At 48.0% G+C, this 21,467-nt stretch overlaps 1 protein-coding gene across 7 annotated transcripts in view; it reads left to right on the top strand.

Moving 5' to 3' along the window:
- DENND2B (DENN domain containing 2B) overlaps positions 1-21,467 on the top strand; it is a 157,703-nt gene that overhangs the window by 84,104 nt on the left and 52,132 nt on the right. For all 7 annotated transcript variants that reach the window (XM_045825313.1, XM_045825310.1, XM_045825314.1 and 4 more), the window contains one exon: positions 19,823-19,927. In XM_045825313.1, coding sequence (XP_045681269.1) covers positions 19,848-19,927 — 80 coding nt within the window. In that variant the 5' untranslated portion in view covers positions 19,823-19,847. The remainder of the gene's footprint in view (positions 1-19,822; positions 19,928-21,467) is intronic.

The raw sequence follows: 21,467 nt of genomic DNA, 5'->3' as shown, positions 1-21,467 counted from the left end.
AGAAATGAGAATAGGGATAAACAGCATTTATTTAGGAGGGAAAGACACAAGGAGAGAGAAAACAATCGTTAAAGGATTTTGCATTTAAAATTAGTACACTGTAAGCAAAGCCGGGGAGTTGAGATTGCCACTCAGCCCAGGGAAAGGCATACGTGATGTTTGTTGTCCCTGAGGCCTGCCACCCCCAGGCAGTGTGGGCTTGCTGTCCGACATCTCATTTTTCTCTCTTCTCTCTGTCTGTCTGTCTGTCTCTGTGTCTCTCTGTTTCTGTCTCTGCCTCCCTCTGACTCTCTGAAAGACACACACAGCTCCTCCCTGCTGGCGGTGTGAGATTCTCATACTCGATGAACCTGCCCTGAACCCCTGCCTATGTGCTGTTCCCTTAGCTTGGAATGCCCTTCTCTCCCTTTTCTGCCTGGAAAACTCTAGTTACTCTGTGTAACTATGTCAGCATTGCCTTCTCCGAAACCTCCAAGAGAGTTGTTTTCTGGTGCCTCTGTGCTGTCCCTCCTTTGTGCGTCCCCCTCTTCCTGCCCTTCTCACTTAGTGTATTTGGAGGGCGAGGAATATGTTGCCCAGTACCCAGTACAGTGCTTGGTACTGTACAAAGGGGCTTGTGAAATGACTGTTGAAGGAAGGAACTGAATGAGTGAAGAGTTGGGTGTAAGTGAAAGTTGGGTGCTGTGGGCAGGGCAAGCCACAGCAGGGTGGCTAACACAGTGTGAGGGACATCAGAGATCGGGAGAAGAGAGCGTCAGACCTGCAGAGAAGGTAGTGTGTGTGTTGGAGTCGGGGAGGGGGTGCGGCGCACAAGAGCATGAAGGAGTTTGTGCAGTGGTTAGACAGACAGCCCAGTGGGTTCTAGCTTCCATAGACAGAGTTCTGGGGTTCGGTCTGAATTCACCCGAGGTCAGATGGAACGACTTCCCAAGGAGTCTTGAGAAACTGTGGCAGGACGGAGAGGGAAGAGCTCCAGGTTTGGAACTGGGGGCTCTGGGTGGCAGCGGGAGCAGTACTCTAAAGGCGTCAACAGCAACAGCAGTAATGTAGTCCTTACTGTGGGCCAGACACCACTTCAAGAACTTTTTGTATGTTAGCCCAGGGCTCCCCAAGCCCGGACTGCCGACCGGTGCTTACCTGTGGCCTGATAGGAACTGGGCCGCACAGCAGGAGGTGAGCGGTAGGCTAGGTGTTGAAACTTTGCTCCCTTGCATTGCCGTCTGAGCTCCGCCTCCTGCCTCCCCTACAGCCCCCAGCCCTGTCTGTGGAAAAATTGTCTTCCACGAAACCGATCCCTGGTGCCAAAAAGGTTTTGGATGGCTGTACTAGCCCATTGATCCTTTAATTGTTGCCATACGAAGAACTGCACTCACACAGCTACAGAATAGTTCTAGATCTGGTTCTGCATGTAGTAGTTGAGAGACTTTGGGGCAAGAATGCCTTTCTGAGCCTCAGTCTTCTGTGTAAAATGAAGAAAAATACCAATGGCATTTACCTCCTGGGCTTGTTTGCTAGACTCAAATGAGATAACATGTGAAAGTGTCTTTGGAAAGTATAAAGCACCCTAAAGTATTGAGTCAGGACTGGGGAAGAAGGAAACTTGCATCTGATATTTTAGACCAGGCTCATATATAGCCTGTAGGCTGCCCTGAGTGTGGGCCTTGACTGTGTTTCACAGCCTCGCTGGGCTGGCCAGTGGCTGAGTCTTTGATCTGTTTAGAATCAGGGTTTGAGCTGCCATTAAAGAAGCCAGTTTTTATTGGAGCCAAATGAGCACGTGAAATGTCACTAGGGGCAGATTGTTAGGGCTAACCAGCCCATCCCTCTTGCCAGGGACATAGGGGAAAGCAGGGTGGTGGTGGGCATTTGCATGGGGGAGAATTATCTGTTGGGCCTTTGGGAGCAGTGAGGCCACTGCAGCTGGTGGCAGGGAGGCTGGCTCGGAGATGCGACCAGGTCAGTTCCTACAGCCCAGTGGCACAGCAGTGGACTGTGGGATTCCATGGGCGGGTGGGTGGGACCCATTTTTCCTCAGGTGAGAAGTCTGGGGAGTTTCTAGAAGTTGCTTTACAGACTGGGAGGCTGTGCTGCTGGGCCCTACAGGTACACACACACACACATGCGCGTGCACACACACACACTCACAGTGGAATATGCCTCAGTCATAAAATAGAATGAAATCTTGCCATCTGTAACCACATGGATGGACGTGGGGGGGTATTACACTAAGGGAAATAAGTCAGACAAAGACAAATGCCAGATGATTTTACGTAAATGTGGAATCTACAAAAACAAAATAAACAAGCAGAACAGAAACAAACTAACAAAAAAGGAGTTGCTTGACATTGCTATTGCAACGAAGCGGGCCATTTTTGTGGGCTTTGGGCCCACATATGTGCCACCGCTTGGGCTTAGGGGGCTTGCTGAGCCTGGCAGTGGATGAGGAGCAGGTGAGGAGGATGGATAGAGGGGGCACGTGTCCTTGTGCAGCCGAGGAGGAGCAGTGTGGTCCTTCTGAGGCCTGTTGCTAACGAGAGTTGTCTGGCCCTCCTGTGAGCCGAGCTCAGAGCGCCTCCAGCCTGATAGTTGCCTGGATTGGCCATGATGCCTGTGTGAGTAATTATAGGTCACTGAACAGAACCACTAGTCAGCTACATCCCTCAAAAATGCCTAATTGCAGGCTGCAAATATGAAAATATACAAGAGCTTAGATGCATGTCATAGCTCATTACAGAGAGCAATGGTATGAGTCAGATGTGACTTGGGTGGCTTTTGGGTGTTGGGAGCTGCTTGGGGAACATGCCGCCTGGCCCAGAAGAAGCCTCTGCTGTGGGGAGGCTTATTCCCCATGTTTTCCACAGGGAGACTAGGGACTCAGGGAAGGGGAACAAGTACATGCTGTGACCACAGCTTGCTCTTCTTATCTGCACTTGTACAGCTAAACAGATGTGGTAACCTGAAGGTAAATTGGACTTTTGTTTGGGAATTGTCTCTACCACTAGTTTACAGACCACATTAGAGAAAGTCACATGAGAGTCTCAGCATGCTTGACATTTGTAAATCTAATATTCTTGAATTTAACTATTTCTGATGCTCCTGAAGGCCCGTGATATGTAGCATGTAAATTGCTGGCTTTAAAGTTTGAAACGGTGCTGTAAGGACTCGGGGCAGCAGGGTGCCTTGTTGCAAGGGAGCCTGTCTTCGGGCCCAGTGTTGGCACATCTGCTGAGCTCCGCCGACCTCCATTCAGAACTCAGCTGTGCGTTTATGAGGCAGGTGAAACAGGTGAGGACAAGGATTTTATTTTTGAGCGCTCAGCAACAGAAAACATTCTAGAAGATGTCTCATCTCTCTTTCTTTTGGCCTACTTTTTTTTTTTAGGACAAGGATTCTTAAAAAGAGTCTCTGAAAGAACTTTGGGAGCTTGTCAACCCCCTAAAATGGTTGATAGAAATTTATATGCATATAAATTTTCTGTGGAGGTTCCTAGGGTTTATTAAGGTACTCACAGGGCTTTGTGACCTCAAAGTGAATGACAGCTGCTATACTCTAGGGTGGAGATTTGGGATGGTCTCATTGTACATCCCCTTTGATATCAAGGCTCTGCAGCGTACTTGACAATTACTGCTTATTCTGATCTAAGATGAATTTCTCTAGTTTGCACCGTTTTTTGTCACATGGCTCTGAATGAGTTAGCACCCTTGAAGTATGCAGACTTTCCTTTAGAGAAACTCCAGGAATATTTCAAGGACTTAGAGGGCAATTTGCAAATGGGAATTTCGGGATGCTTTGAGACTGCATTGGGATAAAAGTGCAGGCCTCTAAGGATGACTTTGAAGAGGACTATACCTGGTGTATTGTGTGCCGTGGTCTTCCCTTACCCACAGTTTCACTTTCTATGGTTTCAGTACCTGTGGCCCACTGTGGTCCTAAAATACTACATGGAAAATTCCAGAGATAAACAACTTGGGAATTTTAAGTTGTGCATTGGTCTGAGTAGCAGGATGAAATCTTGCACTGTTTTGCTCTGTTCTACCCAGAGCGAGAATTATCACTTTGTCCACTGTACCCACACTGTGTACTGTGTCACTTAATATCACCAGGGACTAGTTCCAGGACCCCCTGTGGAAACCAAAACCCATGGATGCTCAAGTCCTTTATATAAAATGGCATATTTGCATATAACTAATGCACATCTTCCTGTATTCTTTAAATTATCCCTAGATTACTTATCATACCTAATACAATACAAATGCTGTGTAAATAGTTGTTATGCTGTTTTGCTTAGGAAATAATGACAAGAAAAAAGTCTGTACATGTTTGATACAGATGCAGCCATCTTAGTACATGTCAGCAACCATTTAACTTTAAAAAATACACCTTTGTATTGATTCCAGTCTCTTTGTAAACTCCTTCAAGTGTGTGCTGTTAAATTGAAACAGCCACATCAGGATAGAGTCCGTCACAGGATATTGCCGGAAGCACAGAAGGAGGGGGGACTGAGCAAACATCAGGGGACCTGGGAAAGCACCAGTTGACCAGGACAGCTCTGTGAGACAAACACGCGCAGAGGTAAGCATTCATGTGTCACCAGCAGAACACCACCTGTGTGCCGGGAGCAGTCTGCTCTGCGTTCAAAAGCACTTGTAATAAATGCACCCTGGAAAGCCTGAAAACTGGCTTTCAGTAAACAGTGAAACAATAAAAATAAAAGAATAGTTTTGATCTGCAGTAGGCTGCATCTGCATTTGTGGAACCTGCCCATCAGTCACTTGGTAGCTGACTTGGCGATCACATCTGCAGTTGAGGTGGCACCATGCTTGTCAGAAGGTCAGCGGCAGCTACATGGTTCACCTCACTCCATCTCACGCCCTAGGCCTGTGTCATCTCACAGCTTTGCAAGAAGGGTGAGGACAGTAGTACAACGAGGGATGTGGAGGGAGACACCACATTCATAGAACTTTTATTACAGTATATTGTTCTAATTGTTCTACTTTATTATTAGTTATTGTTGTGAATCTTTTACTGTGCCTAATGTATAAATTAAACTTTATCATAGCTGTAGAGGGTTTGGTACCATCCATGGTCTCAGGCACCCACTAGGGGTCTTGGAACTTACCATCTGCAGGTAGGCAGGCACTACCCTATCGTTATTGTTGAATGATCTGTTTTGTTGCCTGTAGTTATACTTTCATGCCCTTGCCAATTGGAATCAAGGGTACAGCCCTAGCACAACCTAGGAGAAGAAGATCTTGGGATTATTTCTTTGAAAACTGTTCTGTAGTAACTATGTTGTGTTGGGAACTGCCCTGCCTGGTTTCAGAAGCTGTAACCCCCCATGGCTAAGGCTGAGTGAGGGACCTTTAGACCATAAGCCACTAAGGAGGCAAAGCTTATCTCCCTGGCGGGGGTGCTGCCTCTGCCCCCTTTACTTCACCCTGCCACACCACCATGATCCGTTAGCCAATGACAGGTAAGATTCGTCAAGGGAGGGACGACCTAAGACAGGCACGATCATGGGGGGCCCCCAGGGTAGGACTTGGGGGGCTACAGAAAAAGGGTGCGATGGACCCTCACCCCTTGGCTTTGACATAGCCTGAGTCCTCATTCTGTCTGCGAGAAGTCTCCTAATCTCTTGGCTGCCTTACTCCCCCTGCCTGATTTAAGCCTGAAACAATGACAGAGGGTGGTGCAGCCCTGTGCTGGAAAGGGCTGGTTCCCTGGGTGATCAGGCCTAAGAAAGAATATATAAACTCCTGTGAAATGTGCTTTGCTAAGAATGCTTTCAATTAAATGATAAAGGTCTGAGCAGGAAATGAGTTTGTTTCCCAAAGTTTTGTAGTCTGTTAGCTAACAGACCCTGACTCAGAATAAGCCTTCCTAGTTCTTTGTATGTTATCTATTGTTTGATCCTTACTGCCTGACAATGATTAATGAGCTTTTTTACCTGTATTCCTGTGCAAAATGAACCAAATAAAAGCCCACTGAGGAAAAGTGTGTTGGTCCTTCTCCTCTGAGAGATCGGCCACCTTTCCTCCCCAAGCAGATCATGTCTTGGTAGACTTATTCTCATCTGTGGTGGCTGGGGGGGCCCTGTGGGTGGAGCCCCCCCACAATGTTGTCACGTAGACAGCCCCCAGAAGATCATTGCTTGAGTTTGACGGGGAAATTTTAAGTTCCTTAAGAGCAGTGAGGGTGTCGGAAACACCTCGTATTACCTAGGTGGGCCCTACTTACTCATTGGTGGGCTGGGGGAGCTCGAGTTCCCATAGGGCTTACTTTGTCTGGTCAGGGTGGGGGTGGAGGGCTTTGATAAATGGATGCCTAGATGCTTGCTCTGGTCTGGTGCGGTCCAGCATAGTGCTGCCTTAGTGTGAAGTCTCTCCCCAGCTGAGAAGGCAGCCTTAGCTTGGCCTACATTTCCAGGCTTGTGGATAGCAGTGGTGGTGGGTAGGATTTATCTGTGGCCTTTGGGATCTTCTTTCCTCTCAGTTTAACATGTTTTAGTTAACTCTAACGATCAAGGAATCTCAGTATTGGAAGGGACCATGTTTACTTATGTTTACCTGTGCTAATTTACAAAGCTGGAGGAAGGGTGGGGGCATGAGACAGTCTAACCTCATCTGTCTCTTTCACTGTTGTGTCCCCAGCGTCTTAACTGAGTGAGTGGCTTTTGGTAAGGATTCAAAAAATACTTATCAAATGAGCAAATCCCAGTAAACACTACAACCTCAGCAGAGCAATAGCATTGCATTATTTGTTTATTTATTTAACAAATATTAATAAACTCCTACTATGTGTAATCTCTGGAATATACTATGATAACAAGATAGTCCTTATCCTCAAGAGCATAGTCTGTAATTGAGAAGTAAGGAATTAGAAAAACAAACAAACAAACAAACAAACAAACTACTGTCTTTAGTTGGAATTTAAGAATAAAAAGTTCTTCCTCATTTTGGTCATTCTGATCTTCTCATCGTGTGAAGTTTCTTTGGGGGGCCACAGCAAGTCCATTTTGGGGGACATATAGTCCCTTTTGCACTTGAGAGCCTTTCAGAATTCTCAAGGCAATTGCCAGCTTCTCCTGTCCACAGATGGCTCCCCGGTGAACACTCAGGTGCTGTAGTCATTCTGCACGGGATGTGTCTTCCAGGGCCCCCTGCATCCTGCTTGCCACCCTCAGGATGCAGCCCTGAGTCTGTCCCTCGGACAGTGTGGAGTCCAGAACTCAATATAATATCCTAGGCAATTTCCAGGGCATGCTGCAGCCTGGAGCCTTTTGTATGTTTCAGCCCTTCGCCACCCACTCTGGGCTCAGACAGTGAATGATGGGAGGAGAGCGTCTTGGACTGGGCCAGACTGAGAACATCTTCACATTCGGATAATCCTGGCATTGAAAACTCCTTTCTTTTGTCTCCTTTCTGCCCTTGCCTGCCCTCCTTCCCCTCTCCCCTTGGTGTAGACGAATCTGCGCACAGCCTAATGCCAGTGGCTTGCATTTCCTTTTCTGAGCCACTGACCTTTACCACCAGGAAAATTAGCATGGAAAAGGAAATTCCAGTTCTATAACTTTATTCTATTCTTGCCCTTTGTCACATTCTCTGTCCCCACTCCCCACCAACATCGATGAAAGTTGAGTCTTGTGACATCACAAAAGTTGACCATTGTATCGACAGCCGTGATGTCACCAGCAGAGGATCACGACTTCAGGGAAGAATGGAGGGAGGAACTGTGTGGGGCAAGATGCCCCTGGGAACAAAGGAGTTATATTCATGCAAATCTTCACCCCAAAAGCCCACTTGGCCTTTCAGTGGTTGGGCTGTCAGTGGAAACCCTCTCCCAGATTCCCACTGTTCCCTGCCTCTGTGGACTAATGGTTTTGTTTGTAGACATTACCCAAGTCTGAGCATGTGTGGAAGTCCCCTGCCAGACGGCCTCTGGGCCGGCTTTGGGTTTGACTCATAAACAGAGTTTTTCAGGGAGGGAGTTCTGAGGAGAACCTGGGAGCCTGGGGCAAAGCTGAAGTAGATGCACAGCCTCTGGGCCGACAGGGAGCCCCTTCTGTTCAGTCTGAGGGGCAGCCATTCTGTGAGCCGCTGCGGGAAGCCTGGGTGTGCCTCCACAGTCCTGAAGCCTGTTGTCCGCCTGCTGCTGGGACAGGGTTGGGCCTGCCCTGGGAACTCCTTTTTGGCTCCTGCATGCAAACTTAACCACACCTGCTGCAGAAGTTCCCAAGCTTTCTCAGGTCATGGATCCCTAGAGTTTCAGTAATTTTTCACAGTGCCCATAGGCCAAAAGGAAACCTGAGTTTCATTGACTAAGTACTTAGGTCTAAATAATGTAGTAAGTGCGTAGCTATTTGAAAGAATTATACATATAGTCAAAGGAAAAATATTATTTCCTTCTAAAATAACCACAATTACTAACTCATGGGATGTGCTGGGCACTGCACAACATCTCACATCTTGGAATCAGATTGAATACTGCCATCCTCGTTTTCTGTTCCACATTGCTTTTCAATTGGTCCTAGCATTTTTTTTTAAATTACAGCAGCTGCTGAAAAACGCAGCTTCACAAAGAAATGACAGAGTTGAAAAGCAGGTAGTGCCATCTAATGCCAAAACTGGCAAGTCATGGGGTGTCTGACAGATGTCGAGTATTGCTCTGTCTCCCTCAAAAATGTGGACTGTCTTGCAGCACAATGGCAACCCACTGCAGTGCCCTTGGGCCCTCGGTGCCCAGTTGGAGAGCCACAGACCTGAGATGGCCAAGTAGCACTTGTTTAAAGGAGCAAAAAGAGGCACATTGTGCCCCTGTCATGATGCTTAAAGAAGTTAGGCAGGAAAAAACATACAATAAAAAATGAAAAGAAGAGACTCTCTTTAGGTATATTTAAATAAAAGTTTGGATGTCAAAGAAAAAAAGAAGTTGGACAGATGGACAGACAGACTTCCCTTGTCTGCAGTCTCAGCTGCCTCTGGGCCGCATAGTAGGGGAGGGCCTCGCTCTGACCAGGGTCTGAGTTCGGAGTGCCTCCAGCCCCAAGTGGGGAGCAATGGTGGGGAAAAACTCCTGAAGAACTTCAAGAGAGGAGCATCGCTTATATTTATTTCGTGTTGACTCAGGGTCCTGTGATAGTTGGCTTCAAGAGAAATGGGTTTTTAACACCAAGAGTTTGGGGGCCAGGCATGAGACTTCTGCCAATATTCTTTTCTAACTCCATCCAGACAGAAATGGGCTGCAGGAGTGTGCTTGGGTTGGAGGCTTCTTGCCGTAAGATGTGACAGAAACCAAAGGACTGATGTCCTCTGGAGTCAAAGAGCTCAGCACCAACTTCTCATGACTCCAGGGTCTGCCACTTACTGTGAAACCCTGGGCAAATTACTTAACCTACACCTCAGTTTCTTCATCCATAAAATAGAGGTAATGACAGGTGGATTAAGTGAGATAAATACATGGATAGGACCAGCAGAGCCTGGCTGTACACGTGCATTTTCTTCCACTCCCTTCCAAAAGTGAGGAACAAAGGGCTTTTCTGCAAAGGGAAGTTCAGCCCGCATGACCTGCCCATTGTCTGCAGTTTGAGAGTTACTCTACTTTTCCTGATAACTTCACTCCATGTATTTAATGTTCTCAAATCTGCCACACCCTGCAACCTGTGTGCCTGCTCTGTAGGTTCCTTTTCACTCTCTAAATGATGTGTGTGTGTGCTTTCTTTTTTAAATGAACAGAGTTCTTATTTAATGTAGTCTGATTTTTCAGTGTTTTCTATTGTCATTGCTTTTTGTGTCCTGTTCAAAAATCTCAGCTTGCTTCAAGGTCTCCTTGGCTTTTTTTGCTCATGCGTTTTTCTAATGCTTGCAGTATTCTGCCTTCTTTATCTTCCACAAGTTCTACAAGACGCTGCCCAGTGTTACGTCCTGCTCCTCCAGAAGCCCTCCCCCACATCCCTCCTGGCCACCTCATGACTGCCTTTCTCCTTGCTCCTAGAGCGCTATGTTCACACTTCTGTCCCAGCTCTTGTTACATTGTTCCAGAGTCTTGTCTTTACTACTTTTTCTCAGGCCAGGATGAGGAGCTGCCCAAGGGCAAGGTGCAGAGTGTAGCACAGTGGCATGCCCACAAATGGTTCTTAATGAAACAAATGAAAATCTTAAATGCCCACACTGTCTGTCTCTCTCCCCACTTTGCCAACAGTATTTCCCAGCTGCCCTTAACCCGTGCCCACTTTGGACGATCATACAGAGCTCCAGGCAGGTATGCACGGCTACCCCATAAAGTGTGCTCCAGACTGGGAAGGAGCTCATTGCAGTGCTTCAGAGAGGGCTGATCAGTGGTCTCCCAGACAGCAGAGATCAGGAAAGGGAGGCCTGTAATTCAGTGAGCCTCAGAGAAAGGACCTTTGCCTCTTTCAATGGACAAATGGTGGTAAGCTTTGCAGAGAGCAATTTCGGTTGAGTTCTTGGACCAAAAGCATCCCTACCCTGGATCTTTTGGGTGCTCAGAGGGCATGGCCCTCTTTCGATTATCGATTCTCTGAGTGGATGTGGCTGCTACAGGTGAGTCAGACTGAACTGGGAAGGCTGGTGGGGGCAGGTAGGCCTGGATGGATAATGGAACCCCGAATTGCTGTCCCTGTCCAGGGAGGACAACTCTAAGCTGGTGACAAATGTTTTTTCATTCAAAAATATTAACTGAAGGTCTCCTGTGCCCTAGGGACTGTCCTAGGCACTGAGGATACAACTGTGGACAAACAAATGAGGCTTTATATAGCCTCATGGAGCTTATATAAGCATAAATGGAAAAAAAAAAGTAGTACATTAAATGATGATCAATGTTATGGGAAAAAATAAAATAAATAAAACAAGAAGCAGGGAATAGGTCTTATGGGGGGTAGAGGGGTGGAGGGAGATTTTTAATAGCAATTTTAATACTAATTTTTTATAGTGTGGTCAGGGAAGGAAGACCTCACTGAGAAGATGACATTTGACCAAAGACCTGGGAGAGGAGGGAGCAGATTCTCTCAGGGGAGTGTGTTCCAGCTCCGGGACAGAGCAGGTGTGAAGGCCCTGAGGTCGGAATGGGTGAGACGTGTTTGAGGAACTAATGAGGTAACGGGGCTGGTGTGGAAGAAGTAAGAGGAAAGAGTAGTTGGCGTGGGGTCAGCGATATCATGGGGACCCAGGTGATGTGGGGCCTTGTAGAGTCATTACAAGGATTTTGCCTTTTACCCGAGTGGTCGGGAGCCCATGTAGGTGTCCTGAGCAGAGAAGTGACGAGATCAGTGCTGATGCTGGTGGTGGGTAAAGGTGATCGATGCTGGTAGCTTACTGAGGGTCTGTTCCGGTGATTTCTGTTTGTTCGGGGAGGTAGGGAGCAAAGTCAGCTGAAAAAGTGAGGATAAGGGAGAGAGAGTTAAGGCTGAGAGTTGGGGGAAAGCTAAACCCTTGGCCCAGAGACTTTAAGTGTGTTCCCTTTTGGCTCTGAGTATCCTCTATTTTTTTATAGGTGGTGTCACATTAATCTTCATGTCCTCACTATACAGTTGTGGGGGGGGGGTTCTCCCTATGCTACAGATAGGAAAACAGAGGTGTTGAAAGTCCCAGTCCCAGTCCCAGTCCCTTTGCCCTTACTGTTTCCGAGTCTTCTGAGAAAGCTGGCTTGGGGGTGGTGTGTTTTTCTAGAGCAGGGGAGGCATTTTGCCATCACTGGGGTTGAGTTCACCCGGACCAGAGAGCATGGGAGGGGTGAGAATGAGGTTGACTTAGGATCAGGAAAGGCTTCAGAAAGTAGTTGACATTTGAACCAGATATTTAAGAAAGAATGGAGGTGGAGGGCATCAACATAGAAGGAGCTGGTTGAACCAAAAAGCTTGGAGGCGTGACATTCCTAGCATGGGCAGAAGTTGGCAGCTGGTCTGCTGGGGCTGGCCAGGGGAAGGCGCTGGTGTGAGATAGGTCTATGGCCTTTCATGCATCACCATGACTAGGGAACCCAGCAAGCTTTTTCTCGCCAAAGTGGTTAGCCCCCAGGAGCAGGGCTCTTTGTGGGGCAAGTCTTCCTTTGACTCTCTTTTTCCCAGTGGTGGCAAGCCATGGGGCAGAGTGAGCTGTACCGTCCTGGCAGAGCTGGGCTGAGCTGCTTGCTGAGAGGCTGAGTTTCCAGACTGGCAGAAACAGCTGCGTCTAGGTCTTTAAAACTGTCTTGGAAGCATCCAGATTTTCTTTGGCCTGGAATTGCCTAACAAACCCTCACCCCATTTCAGGCTTTCAGGAAATGTTTAAAACCAGCTTCAAACCTCCACAGAAATCTGTACTAAAATGGAGAAGGACCATCTGGCAGGAAAGGGGATTGAAAATGGTTGAGGCTGAAAACCCAAACTTCAAGCGCTCTTTGAGGAGGAGGGTTGGGAAAGAGGATGTGGGAGTGATAAGTGGATGGTGAGGAGATGGGAAGAGAGCTTAATTTTGTTTTCGATTATTGTTCAACAACAACAACCATGAAAATCCTCTTTTCCTGTGGCCGGTTGAGGAGGATTTCACCCTCATAGGGACCTGTCAAAATACCCAGCCATCCCTCTGACCTCCCAGCAAAACAAATCTTGGTTCCTCTCCACTTGACTGGGCTCATAATCCCCTCAGCACTTTTGCTTGAAAGGCTTTCTGGACCTAGAATCCCAGCACCAGGGGCTGGAATGAAAAAGATCCAAGGTACGAGGTAGGTAGATGTAGTGAGAGGGGAGAGGGCCTTGTGGAAGAGACTTGAGAAAATTTCTCCTAGCTCCCTTTCTAAAGCTGTAGAGGCCCACCCACCCAACCTCAAGCCCCCTTCCTCCCATTTTCCTTGTAGTCCTCTGTTTTCAGGCATAGCACAGCCAAAGACAAGGTTGTGAGCAGATAAACCAGTGAGAGATGGATTAGAAAAGGAGGGGAGGAAAAGAGGGAGGAGGGAGGAGACAGCCGAGGGGAGATGAAGGCAGATTTCCCCAGGAGGGCCCTTCCTCAGAGCTGTGTTGGGTGAGAACCTGCTAATGCACGGGGTCTAGCAGGGACGCACATGAAGGTCGGGATTGGCTGAGGGGCGAGGGGTGGGGGTGGGAGAGGCGGGGGAGGCAGGCGGGGGAGGCCTGCCACTGACGTTGACTGGGTGGCGGCTGCAGTTGGAAAACTCTCTGCGATTTCATAGCTGCGGACTTTTGGAAGAGCAGATGTGCACCTGAAGGGGTATGGCCAGGGCTCGAATTTCCAGGGCCCTTTGTCGTGCTTGCCTCCGACTCCTTGGGGCCCTCTTTTGTCATCATTATTTGAGCACCATTTTTGGGTGCAAGACTCTGCTAAGTACGGAGATGGAGAACTAGCCAGCACTCCCTTACAGCTTTCTCAGCCACATGGGGCCAGTAGGGGCCAGGCTGTCAGATCTGTGGGCTGGCTGAACTGCCTAGTGATGCCACAGACCTGCAGGGCTGCGCAGGTGAGCTGCTACAGCAAGGCCTGGAGCTGTTAATCCTAGCTGAGCTGTGAGAGGTACACAGAGCCTGTCCCACCCCCCTCCCCACCCCCGCCCATGGACACCTGCAGGAGAGAAGGGAAGAATCAATCTCTCACATTTTTGAGGGCTCTGACTTGGGTACTGAATAGGAGCTCGTCCTAGTGGCGGCCCTCCCTGAAGCTTGCAGTGGCAACACTGGGTGTGGAGCCTCTGGGAGGAAGAGATTAAAGAACTAGGCCCGGCTGGGGCTGGGGGGCCACCAGTTTGTTGATTATCTCTTTGACCAGGGCCTAGGGATGGAGAAAATTTGCAGGGGAGAGTCTGTGAAAGGGTCAGGAGGGTCTGAGTTGGTGTTCCCGGGCTGGGGGAGTGGGCAGGTTGGACTCCGGGCGTCGGACCACAGCTGTGCAGAGCTATGAGCCACAAGCAGGCTTTCTGGGCACACACAGGGCTCAGCACCCTTCCCGCCTTGTTCATCCTTCCCTTTGGGCTGTTTCCTAAGCTGTTACTTCCACACGAGAGATTGCTTAAGAAGTAGTGGAATGTAGATGTCGGCAGAAATTCTCTCATGTGGTTTGGAGGCTCCTGTTGTCGGCCTCTTACCTGGACGAGGAAAGCAGGATGCCGGGCAGCGTCTCCTCTCCATGGAGGCTTTAGCCCCAGCAGAGTGGGAGGCTTCCCTCCCAGTGCCTCCATCTGTTCCTCATCATTCTCAGGGTTCAGACGGCCCCTTCTTCGGGGACAAGGCATACTGTCACGTCCACAGTTAGGCTTGCGGAAAAGTACCTAATAGACACTCAGAGATGTCACCTAAACAAGGGGCAACAGTGTTTTGTTGTAGGATAAGGAAGTTCATTCTTAGAGGTGGGGCAACCCTCAGAAGGCGCTCCCTTCAGATCCTGACCTCCAGTGGGGCTCTTCTTGGGCCTTGGGGAGAGCCTCCAGATCCGGTGATGGGGTTGGGTGGTGGGGAGAGGGAGCACTTGGGAAGCTGGGAGAGTGTTGCAAGACGAAGGTTGACCTGAGCAAAAGGTTCTTTCTTCCAGTGGCACTTGAGGGGAGTAGCTGTGGGTTTTCAAGTGGCCAGGAAGCGATGCCCTGTGCTGGAATAGGCTCTTCTTCCCTGCACTGCTCAGGCCCAGCTGCCCAGGAGGCTTGTGTGGCTGCCCCAGTGCGGCACCTCTCAGAGCTTCCCTGCTGGGGCTGCGGTACTCACCTGCTGCCTGGGAGGCCCAGGTCAGAGCTGCATGAGGCTGGCCAGCTGCAGGCATCGGGTGGGGAAATTGGGAGAGCTCGCTGCACCTAAATGGGCCACTTCTCAGGTCTGGCTTACTGTGGGCATACTGTATGGAAATGCAGACAGCAATGGCAGATTTTCTGATTTTTCAAGAGAAACCAAAAATCTGAATTTTTATTTGTATTTTTATTTGTACACATCCCATTTTTAAAATGTTTGACAACTGATTCAAAGCTTTTACAAATAAAGGGAAGGACAAGTGAGACCTTTTTTTTGCTCTTGCCTACAATCAGTTTGTGTCTTTGGGTATAAACTTTTTCCCCCAGGAACGCGAGCGAGGAGAAAGTGAGGAGAGCAGTTGATAGCAACCAGAGGTGGGTGGCAGAAAGCTGTTTTGAGATGCAAGAGCTCTGAGCACACCTTTCACTGGATCGGTGATGTACCTGCTCCTCTGCCATTGGGGGGCAGCGGGCAGCACAGGGTGGAAGAAGCTGAGGGGTGGGAGGAGGGAGAGGGACCGAGTGTTCATCTTTATTTGCTCACAGCTTGGCAGACTCTTGGGAAGATGATTGGTGGTGACCCTTCATACCTTTCCAAGTCCTTGGAGAGCGTGCTGTAGGACACATGTTTTCATACTTACGGGTATACAGCTAATCTAAAGTGCTTCTGAAAATGCAAATCCCTAGGCCTCATCCCTGCAGACTCCCATGCAGGAGGTGGAGGTGGGGCCTGGGACTCGGCATGTCTCACAAGCACCCTGTTGGTGTCGAGGAAAGTAAGTAGACGATGGAGTCAGGCAGAGCTGAGTCCACATTCCCGCCCTGTTCCTTCACTAGGTGAGTGATCTTGACTCTGTCTCTTCATCTTACTGGACCTAGATTTCCTGATAGGAAAAATGGGTCTGTATGATCTGCCACCTCGTAGAATGGTGAGCGCTGAAGGAGAGGGTGACTGGGGGCCGTGCAGGGCCCTGGCTCGGAGCCAGGGCATGGGGGCAGTCGCGTGGGCTCAGATTCCTGCTTTGCACTTTCTAGCTGTGTGACTTGGAGCAAGCTGTTTAATTGCTCTGTACTTTGATTTCCCCCATATTGTATAAATAATAGAGCCTACTTCATAAGGTTGTTATGAGGATTGAATGACTTAATACATATGAGTGCTTATAACTGTAGCTATTATGATTATACAGAGAATCTCACAGCGTGTCTCCTAGTAAATGTACCTTTGCTTTTCCTAGGTCCAGTTACTGTGGGTAACAAAGAGGTTGAGGCTTACTTCAATGTTGCCTCGCTATGAGGCCTTCCTTTTACTTGACTTTTCTCCCTATACAGTTAGCTTCTCTGGGGCGGGGATTGTGTCTGTCAGTTTTTATAGCTTGTGCTTTGCAAGTGCCTAGAATGGAGTAAACGTATCAAATGGCAGTGCCAGGGAGTCAGAAAAATGATTCAAGCTTGTGAGTGGAGTTGCCTTCCAAATAACTAGAAAAACATAAGCTGGAAGAAAAGCCATGTACTATTAAGCTTCTCTGTGCCAAACATAACAATCTTGTAAGGTAGGTCATGTTGTTATTATTACTCTTACCATGAGAAAGTCGAGTCTTGGAAAACACCCATGCAGTGTCCCTTAAGTAGCAGTTGATAGAGGCGGGCTTGGACTTAGTTATCTAACTCCAAGTCAGGTGTTCGTCCCTCTGCACCTTATGTTTCTGGGACTGGGATCTCTTTGTCTCAATGCAGAGTTTGCAGAAAAATTCTAGAGGTGCCGTATTGTGTTCCTTTCTCTGGAGCTCAGTAATTCCATTTTTCCAGACACACAGTTTCTGTCTGGACTGTACCATTGGTGGGCCTGGGAATGACAGAGTAGCCTCTCAGCCTCTTGCTTCTCTGCTCTATTCCCAGTGGTTGTTTCCTCTGCCTCAGCCCGAATAGCCAGGGTGTCAGGCTGAAAGCACAGATGAGAGGCCGGGGTTGTTCTCAGGGCCCTAGGAGAAGCACTGTCCTCTTGGAAGCCAGCTGTGCAGAATGCTCATGTCTGAGCTGCAGGTGTGAAGGATTAACCGGGTCCTCAGTTCCCCAACCTCCTAGATTACCCACTGACCCTTATAGATCTGGCCTGTGGAAAGCAGGCAGGATGAAGGACAGTATGAAGAATATACTTTTCATCTCTTCTTCTGACTTACTGGGCACTGTCGGGTTCTCAGCAGTGCCTGTGCGAGATGCCTTAACTCTGAGGCTGCTTTTGAGAGTAACAGCTGTGCTTTTGCAGAAGCATGACCAAGGGTCCCTGCCATGGGCCTGGTAGCAATTTTGATTCACACCTCTATGGTTACATCTTCACAGGATATTTCTTCTTGAACCAAGCAAATGTCAGTATTACCTTCAGTTTTCCTTCTTACCAAGTTGGCTTTGTTCTCATATTCAACCATGTAATAGCATTTCAGAGCAATGGGTCTCCGCTTCTTATGTTGGGAATTCAGGGAGAGAATATATTGTTCATCATGTTCTTTTAAGATATTTCTGTCTTCAGTCTTTCCACAAGGCTTCTGCCCTTTCCCTGGGGGCTTGCCCTGGAGCTGCTAGAGCATGCCCAGTGCTGTTGTGATGGGTTACGTGGCTGTTGTGACCATTGTTACCATGGGCACAGCTGAAGGCTTATGCTCAGCGGGTTGATTCCGTGTAACACTGTGCTTGCTGCCGACCCTGAGCATTGGCCTGGGGAAGCTCCCAGGGGCTGCCTCTTCTTTCCCTTCTTCCTGTTACACACACAGCCTCATGCCAAGCATGTAACTCGGCACTGGGCTGGTGCAGGTAAAGAGTGTCTCACCGGAGCCAGTGTGCATCGATGCTCTGGTGGCCGGATGAACTCTTCCTCTTCTTCCATCTCATCGTCATCATCACTAACGTTATGTTGTGTACTTCAGTTTATAAATATTTTTTCCCCAACAGGTAGGGATGGTTTTTCTCCACTTTATGAAGGATAAAAGTGCAGCTTGGGTTGGCTCCCTTTTCCCTAAAGCACCTGCAGCATTCACCCCAGAGGAGTGTCTCGTTGCTCTCACCATCAGATAATAGCTCCTTTGCCTGCTGGCAGCTTCCTCCCTGTCCAGCTCCCACTCTACTCACTACCACCATCACCAGAACCACAGCCCTGACAGCTGCTGTGAAGTTAAAGCAATTTGAGGGGGTGTGTTTCATGTTGAAATTGGAAAAGAAGTATGAGTGATATAAAGAATTAGGGTTCGGCCTATTTTTATCATCAAGACAATCACTTATTTGTATCCAGGTAATAAATAGAGGGCCTCCTGGATTAAGGTCATTAGTGGCCATAAATAAGTATGTTGAACTTTCTCATCTGATATACTTGATTTTGGTCAGTGTGATGAGAATGCCAATCAGAGGGAGAGGCCTGCTGTTCCTGCCTTGTTCAGCGTCCGCGAGGGCGGAGGCAGCCAGGCCAGGGCGCACTTTCCCAGTGGTTGTGTCCCATTCACTCTCCAAGGCATTTACAAAATTTTTTTTTGCTCTTAAGTTTTATTTTAGCATCTATATTGAGATATGCACCTATGATAAAATTCACTCATATAAAGTGTATAATTCAGTTGTTTTTAATTGAATATTCACAGAATTATGTAGGCATTGCCATTATGTAATTCCAGAACTTTTTTTCACCCCAAATAGAAACTTTCGTGTTCATTCAGTCACTCCCCATTCTTCTACCCTTGACCCGTCCCTCAGCCACCACTGATGGACTTTCTGTCTCTATATATTTGCCATCTTCTAGACATTTTAAAAAAACATGGCATTAGGGGTTATCCGTGTTGTAGAATGTATAATGTATCAATGTACTTTATTCCTTTTTATGCCTGGATAATGTCCACTGCATGCGTACACCACACGTGTTTACGTGCCCGTCTGTTGGTGAGTTGTTTCCATTCTGGCTACTGTGAATAACGCTGTTAGGAACCTTTGTGCGTATAAGGATTTGTGTGGACGTGATGTTCTCTTTTCTCTTGGACGTATACCTAGGAGTGGATGGTGAGGGGTCATGTGGTAACTCTGAGTGTAACTTTTTGAGGAACTTCCAAAGCTGCTGCACATTTTGAACGAAGGTTCCAGTTTCTCCACAGCCTCATGAGCACTTGTTTTTTTCTCTTTGATTATAGTCATCCTAATGCCTGTGAAGTGACACCACGTTGTGGTTTTGATACGTATTTCCTAATGACCAGTAATGCAGAATATCATTTCATGTGCTAATTGGCCAATTTTATTTCTTTGGAGAAATGTCTATTCAAATCCTTTATCTGCTTTTTAATTGGGATATTTGTCTTTCTGTTATTAAGAGCTCTTTATATGTTCTAGATACAAGTTCCTTAGCAAATGTATGATTTGCAAACAATTTCTCCCACTCTGTGGGTGTCTTTTTACATTTTTTATGGTAATTTTTTAATAGCACAAAAGTTTTTTTATTTTGATATAATACAGTTTATGCCTTTTTTTTAATCCTCACCTGAGGATAAATTTATTGATTTGAGAGAGAACAAAACATCAGTCAGTTGTCACCCATACACACCCTGATTGGGTATCAAACCTGCAACCTAGGTATGTGCCCTGAGTGGGAATCAAACCTGCAATGTTTCTGGTGGATGGGACAATGCTCCAACCAACTGAGCAGCCTGACCAAGGCTTTAGAACATTTTAAGAAAAGCAAGTCAATTTCAAGTTGATTCAAGAAAAATACTGAATAGTTTTTCAGGAGGTATGCAAATATGGCAACATTCATAAAGGCTATATGGCATGCTAGAAATTTGAGAAACTCTAATTTAAATGGGAAGAGGTAGGATATAGGTGGAGTTTTTTTTTTTTTAATCATTTTCTGTGAACAGATAAGCCATCTGTTAGCTCACGGACTCTCTCTTCCCAACCCAGACCAGGGGTCCTTAGAGGCTCTTAAGCTCTAACACGTAGAATTAAATATATGTGGGAAAGTGGTTCCTACCACCCACCACAGAAACCCTCTTGGCAGTTTTGGAGGTCATCTGGAAATGTTTGAGGTGCTTTGGGCTGCCCGTGGAAACTTGGCTTATAGGCCTTGTCTTTGCAGGGCTGTGGGTTTGCAGAGAGCCGAAATGACCATGACTGCCAACAAGAATTCCAGCATCACCCACGGAGCTGGAGGCACTAAGGCCCCTCGGGGGACTCTGAGCAGGTGAGTAGGGGAGCAGTGCAGGAGGGAAGGGGGTGCAGGGGTGGGGGGCAGGGGGAATGGGGCTCACTGCAGGGTGCCATCAAGGGACAGCCAGGTGGCCTGGTTCCTGGGCAGGATCCCTGCCAGGTTGTAAATGAGTGTCATCATGACTCTGACAGTCAACCTTGGTGACTAATCTGGGCCCAGCTCATGCTGACCATGAGGCAAAAATAAGATGGATATTTTCTAGTTCCCTAAGTCTCCCCAGGAGAGAGAAACAGGGACCGTAAAACATGCTTTGCTTTGTGCTGTCAGAGGAGCCTAGGGCTCCAGGAATGGAGCCAGCAAGAAGCAGCTGATGTTCTTTTGGACGTTTCTTTTTCCCAAAATGGGGACAGCTTGAGGGGCTACCCCTGAGCTAGGCTGTACTGTAGCACTGGAGGCTGACCACACTGGGGGTAAGGGGGTGGCAGTTATGCACATCAGTACAAGTTCCCAGCAGAAGTCTGGGTCTACAAGAATTTAGGCTGGGCTGCAAACAAGGCAGCTTCGGGAATTGTAGTCAGCCTAAACTATAATCTACTTTGCTGGTTTTGTCTTCTTTTTAAAAGTGGGAATGTTGGACCATAGAAAAACCACGATTTTGGACTCATGGAATTGGTTTTAAATCTAAGCTTTAACTACTTAGATCTCAGGGTGTTTTCTTATGCCCTCTAAACTCTTGATTATTCCTCTGTAAAACAGTAGCAGTACTTATGTTACAGAGTTGCTATGAGGACTAGCTGAGGTAGTATGCGTCGTTGCTTAGCATAGTGTCTGGCATAAAGCCACTCAGTAAATGGCAGCTCCTTCCCTGTGATGGGGTGAAAGCTTCCAGAGCTGGCAGGTAGGTGTCCAGTTCTCACCAGCGCTTCTCCGGTCTTGGCCAACACCTGATGCAGATGTCCTAGAAGAACCTCCGGGCTCTTTTATTAAAGCTGCATACCTTTCACAGCCCCTTCTACTGAATCTCAGGTGGACAGGTTTGGCTTTTGGTACCTCCGCCACTGGAGTGGGTAACTAGCTGTGAGAAGGACGCTCAGCTTAGGTTGGGGTAGGCCTGATCCTTCCGGGATGTCTGGGCTGTGCAGTGCCAGGCTGAGCCCAGTGGGGTGTAGCACCCTCATGTTGGGCCAGGGGTAGTGGACGTGTGAATTCATTCAGAGCTGGAGTCCAGATATGGTGGGTAGAATGGGGTGCAGGACATAGCCCTGGGGGAGTCACTGTGCACGGATGAGGCAGGAGGAGTTTCCTATGCCACGTGCGCAGGGTTTGGTCCCAGTGGGAAGGGCCTGGATGGACTGTGCCAGCCGCACAAATGGAGATGGGTGGGTTCTGACTTGGGAAGTACCTAAGAGCTTGGTACTTAGACAGACAAATGGAATGTCCGCTCTGTGGCAAGAAGACCAATAAGAACCCCTGCCTTCTGCCCACGTACCCTCTCATCCCAGGGCAGAGGGGCTCGCTTGCTTGTTTGCCTCCCTGAACTGGGTGAGGCCAAGAATGGCAGGGACCATCAACT

The sequence above is a fragment of the Phyllostomus hastatus genome, unplaced genomic scaffold, assembly GCF_019186645.2.
Source record: "Phyllostomus hastatus isolate PE091 unplaced genomic scaffold, TTU_PhHast_1.1 phas_scaffold_585, whole genome shotgun sequence".
Lineage (NCBI taxonomy): Eukaryota > Metazoa > Chordata > Mammalia > Chiroptera > Phyllostomidae > Phyllostomus > Phyllostomus hastatus.
Note: the sequence above shows the minus strand (reverse complement) of the source record. Positions and strands in the feature narration are given on the sequence as shown.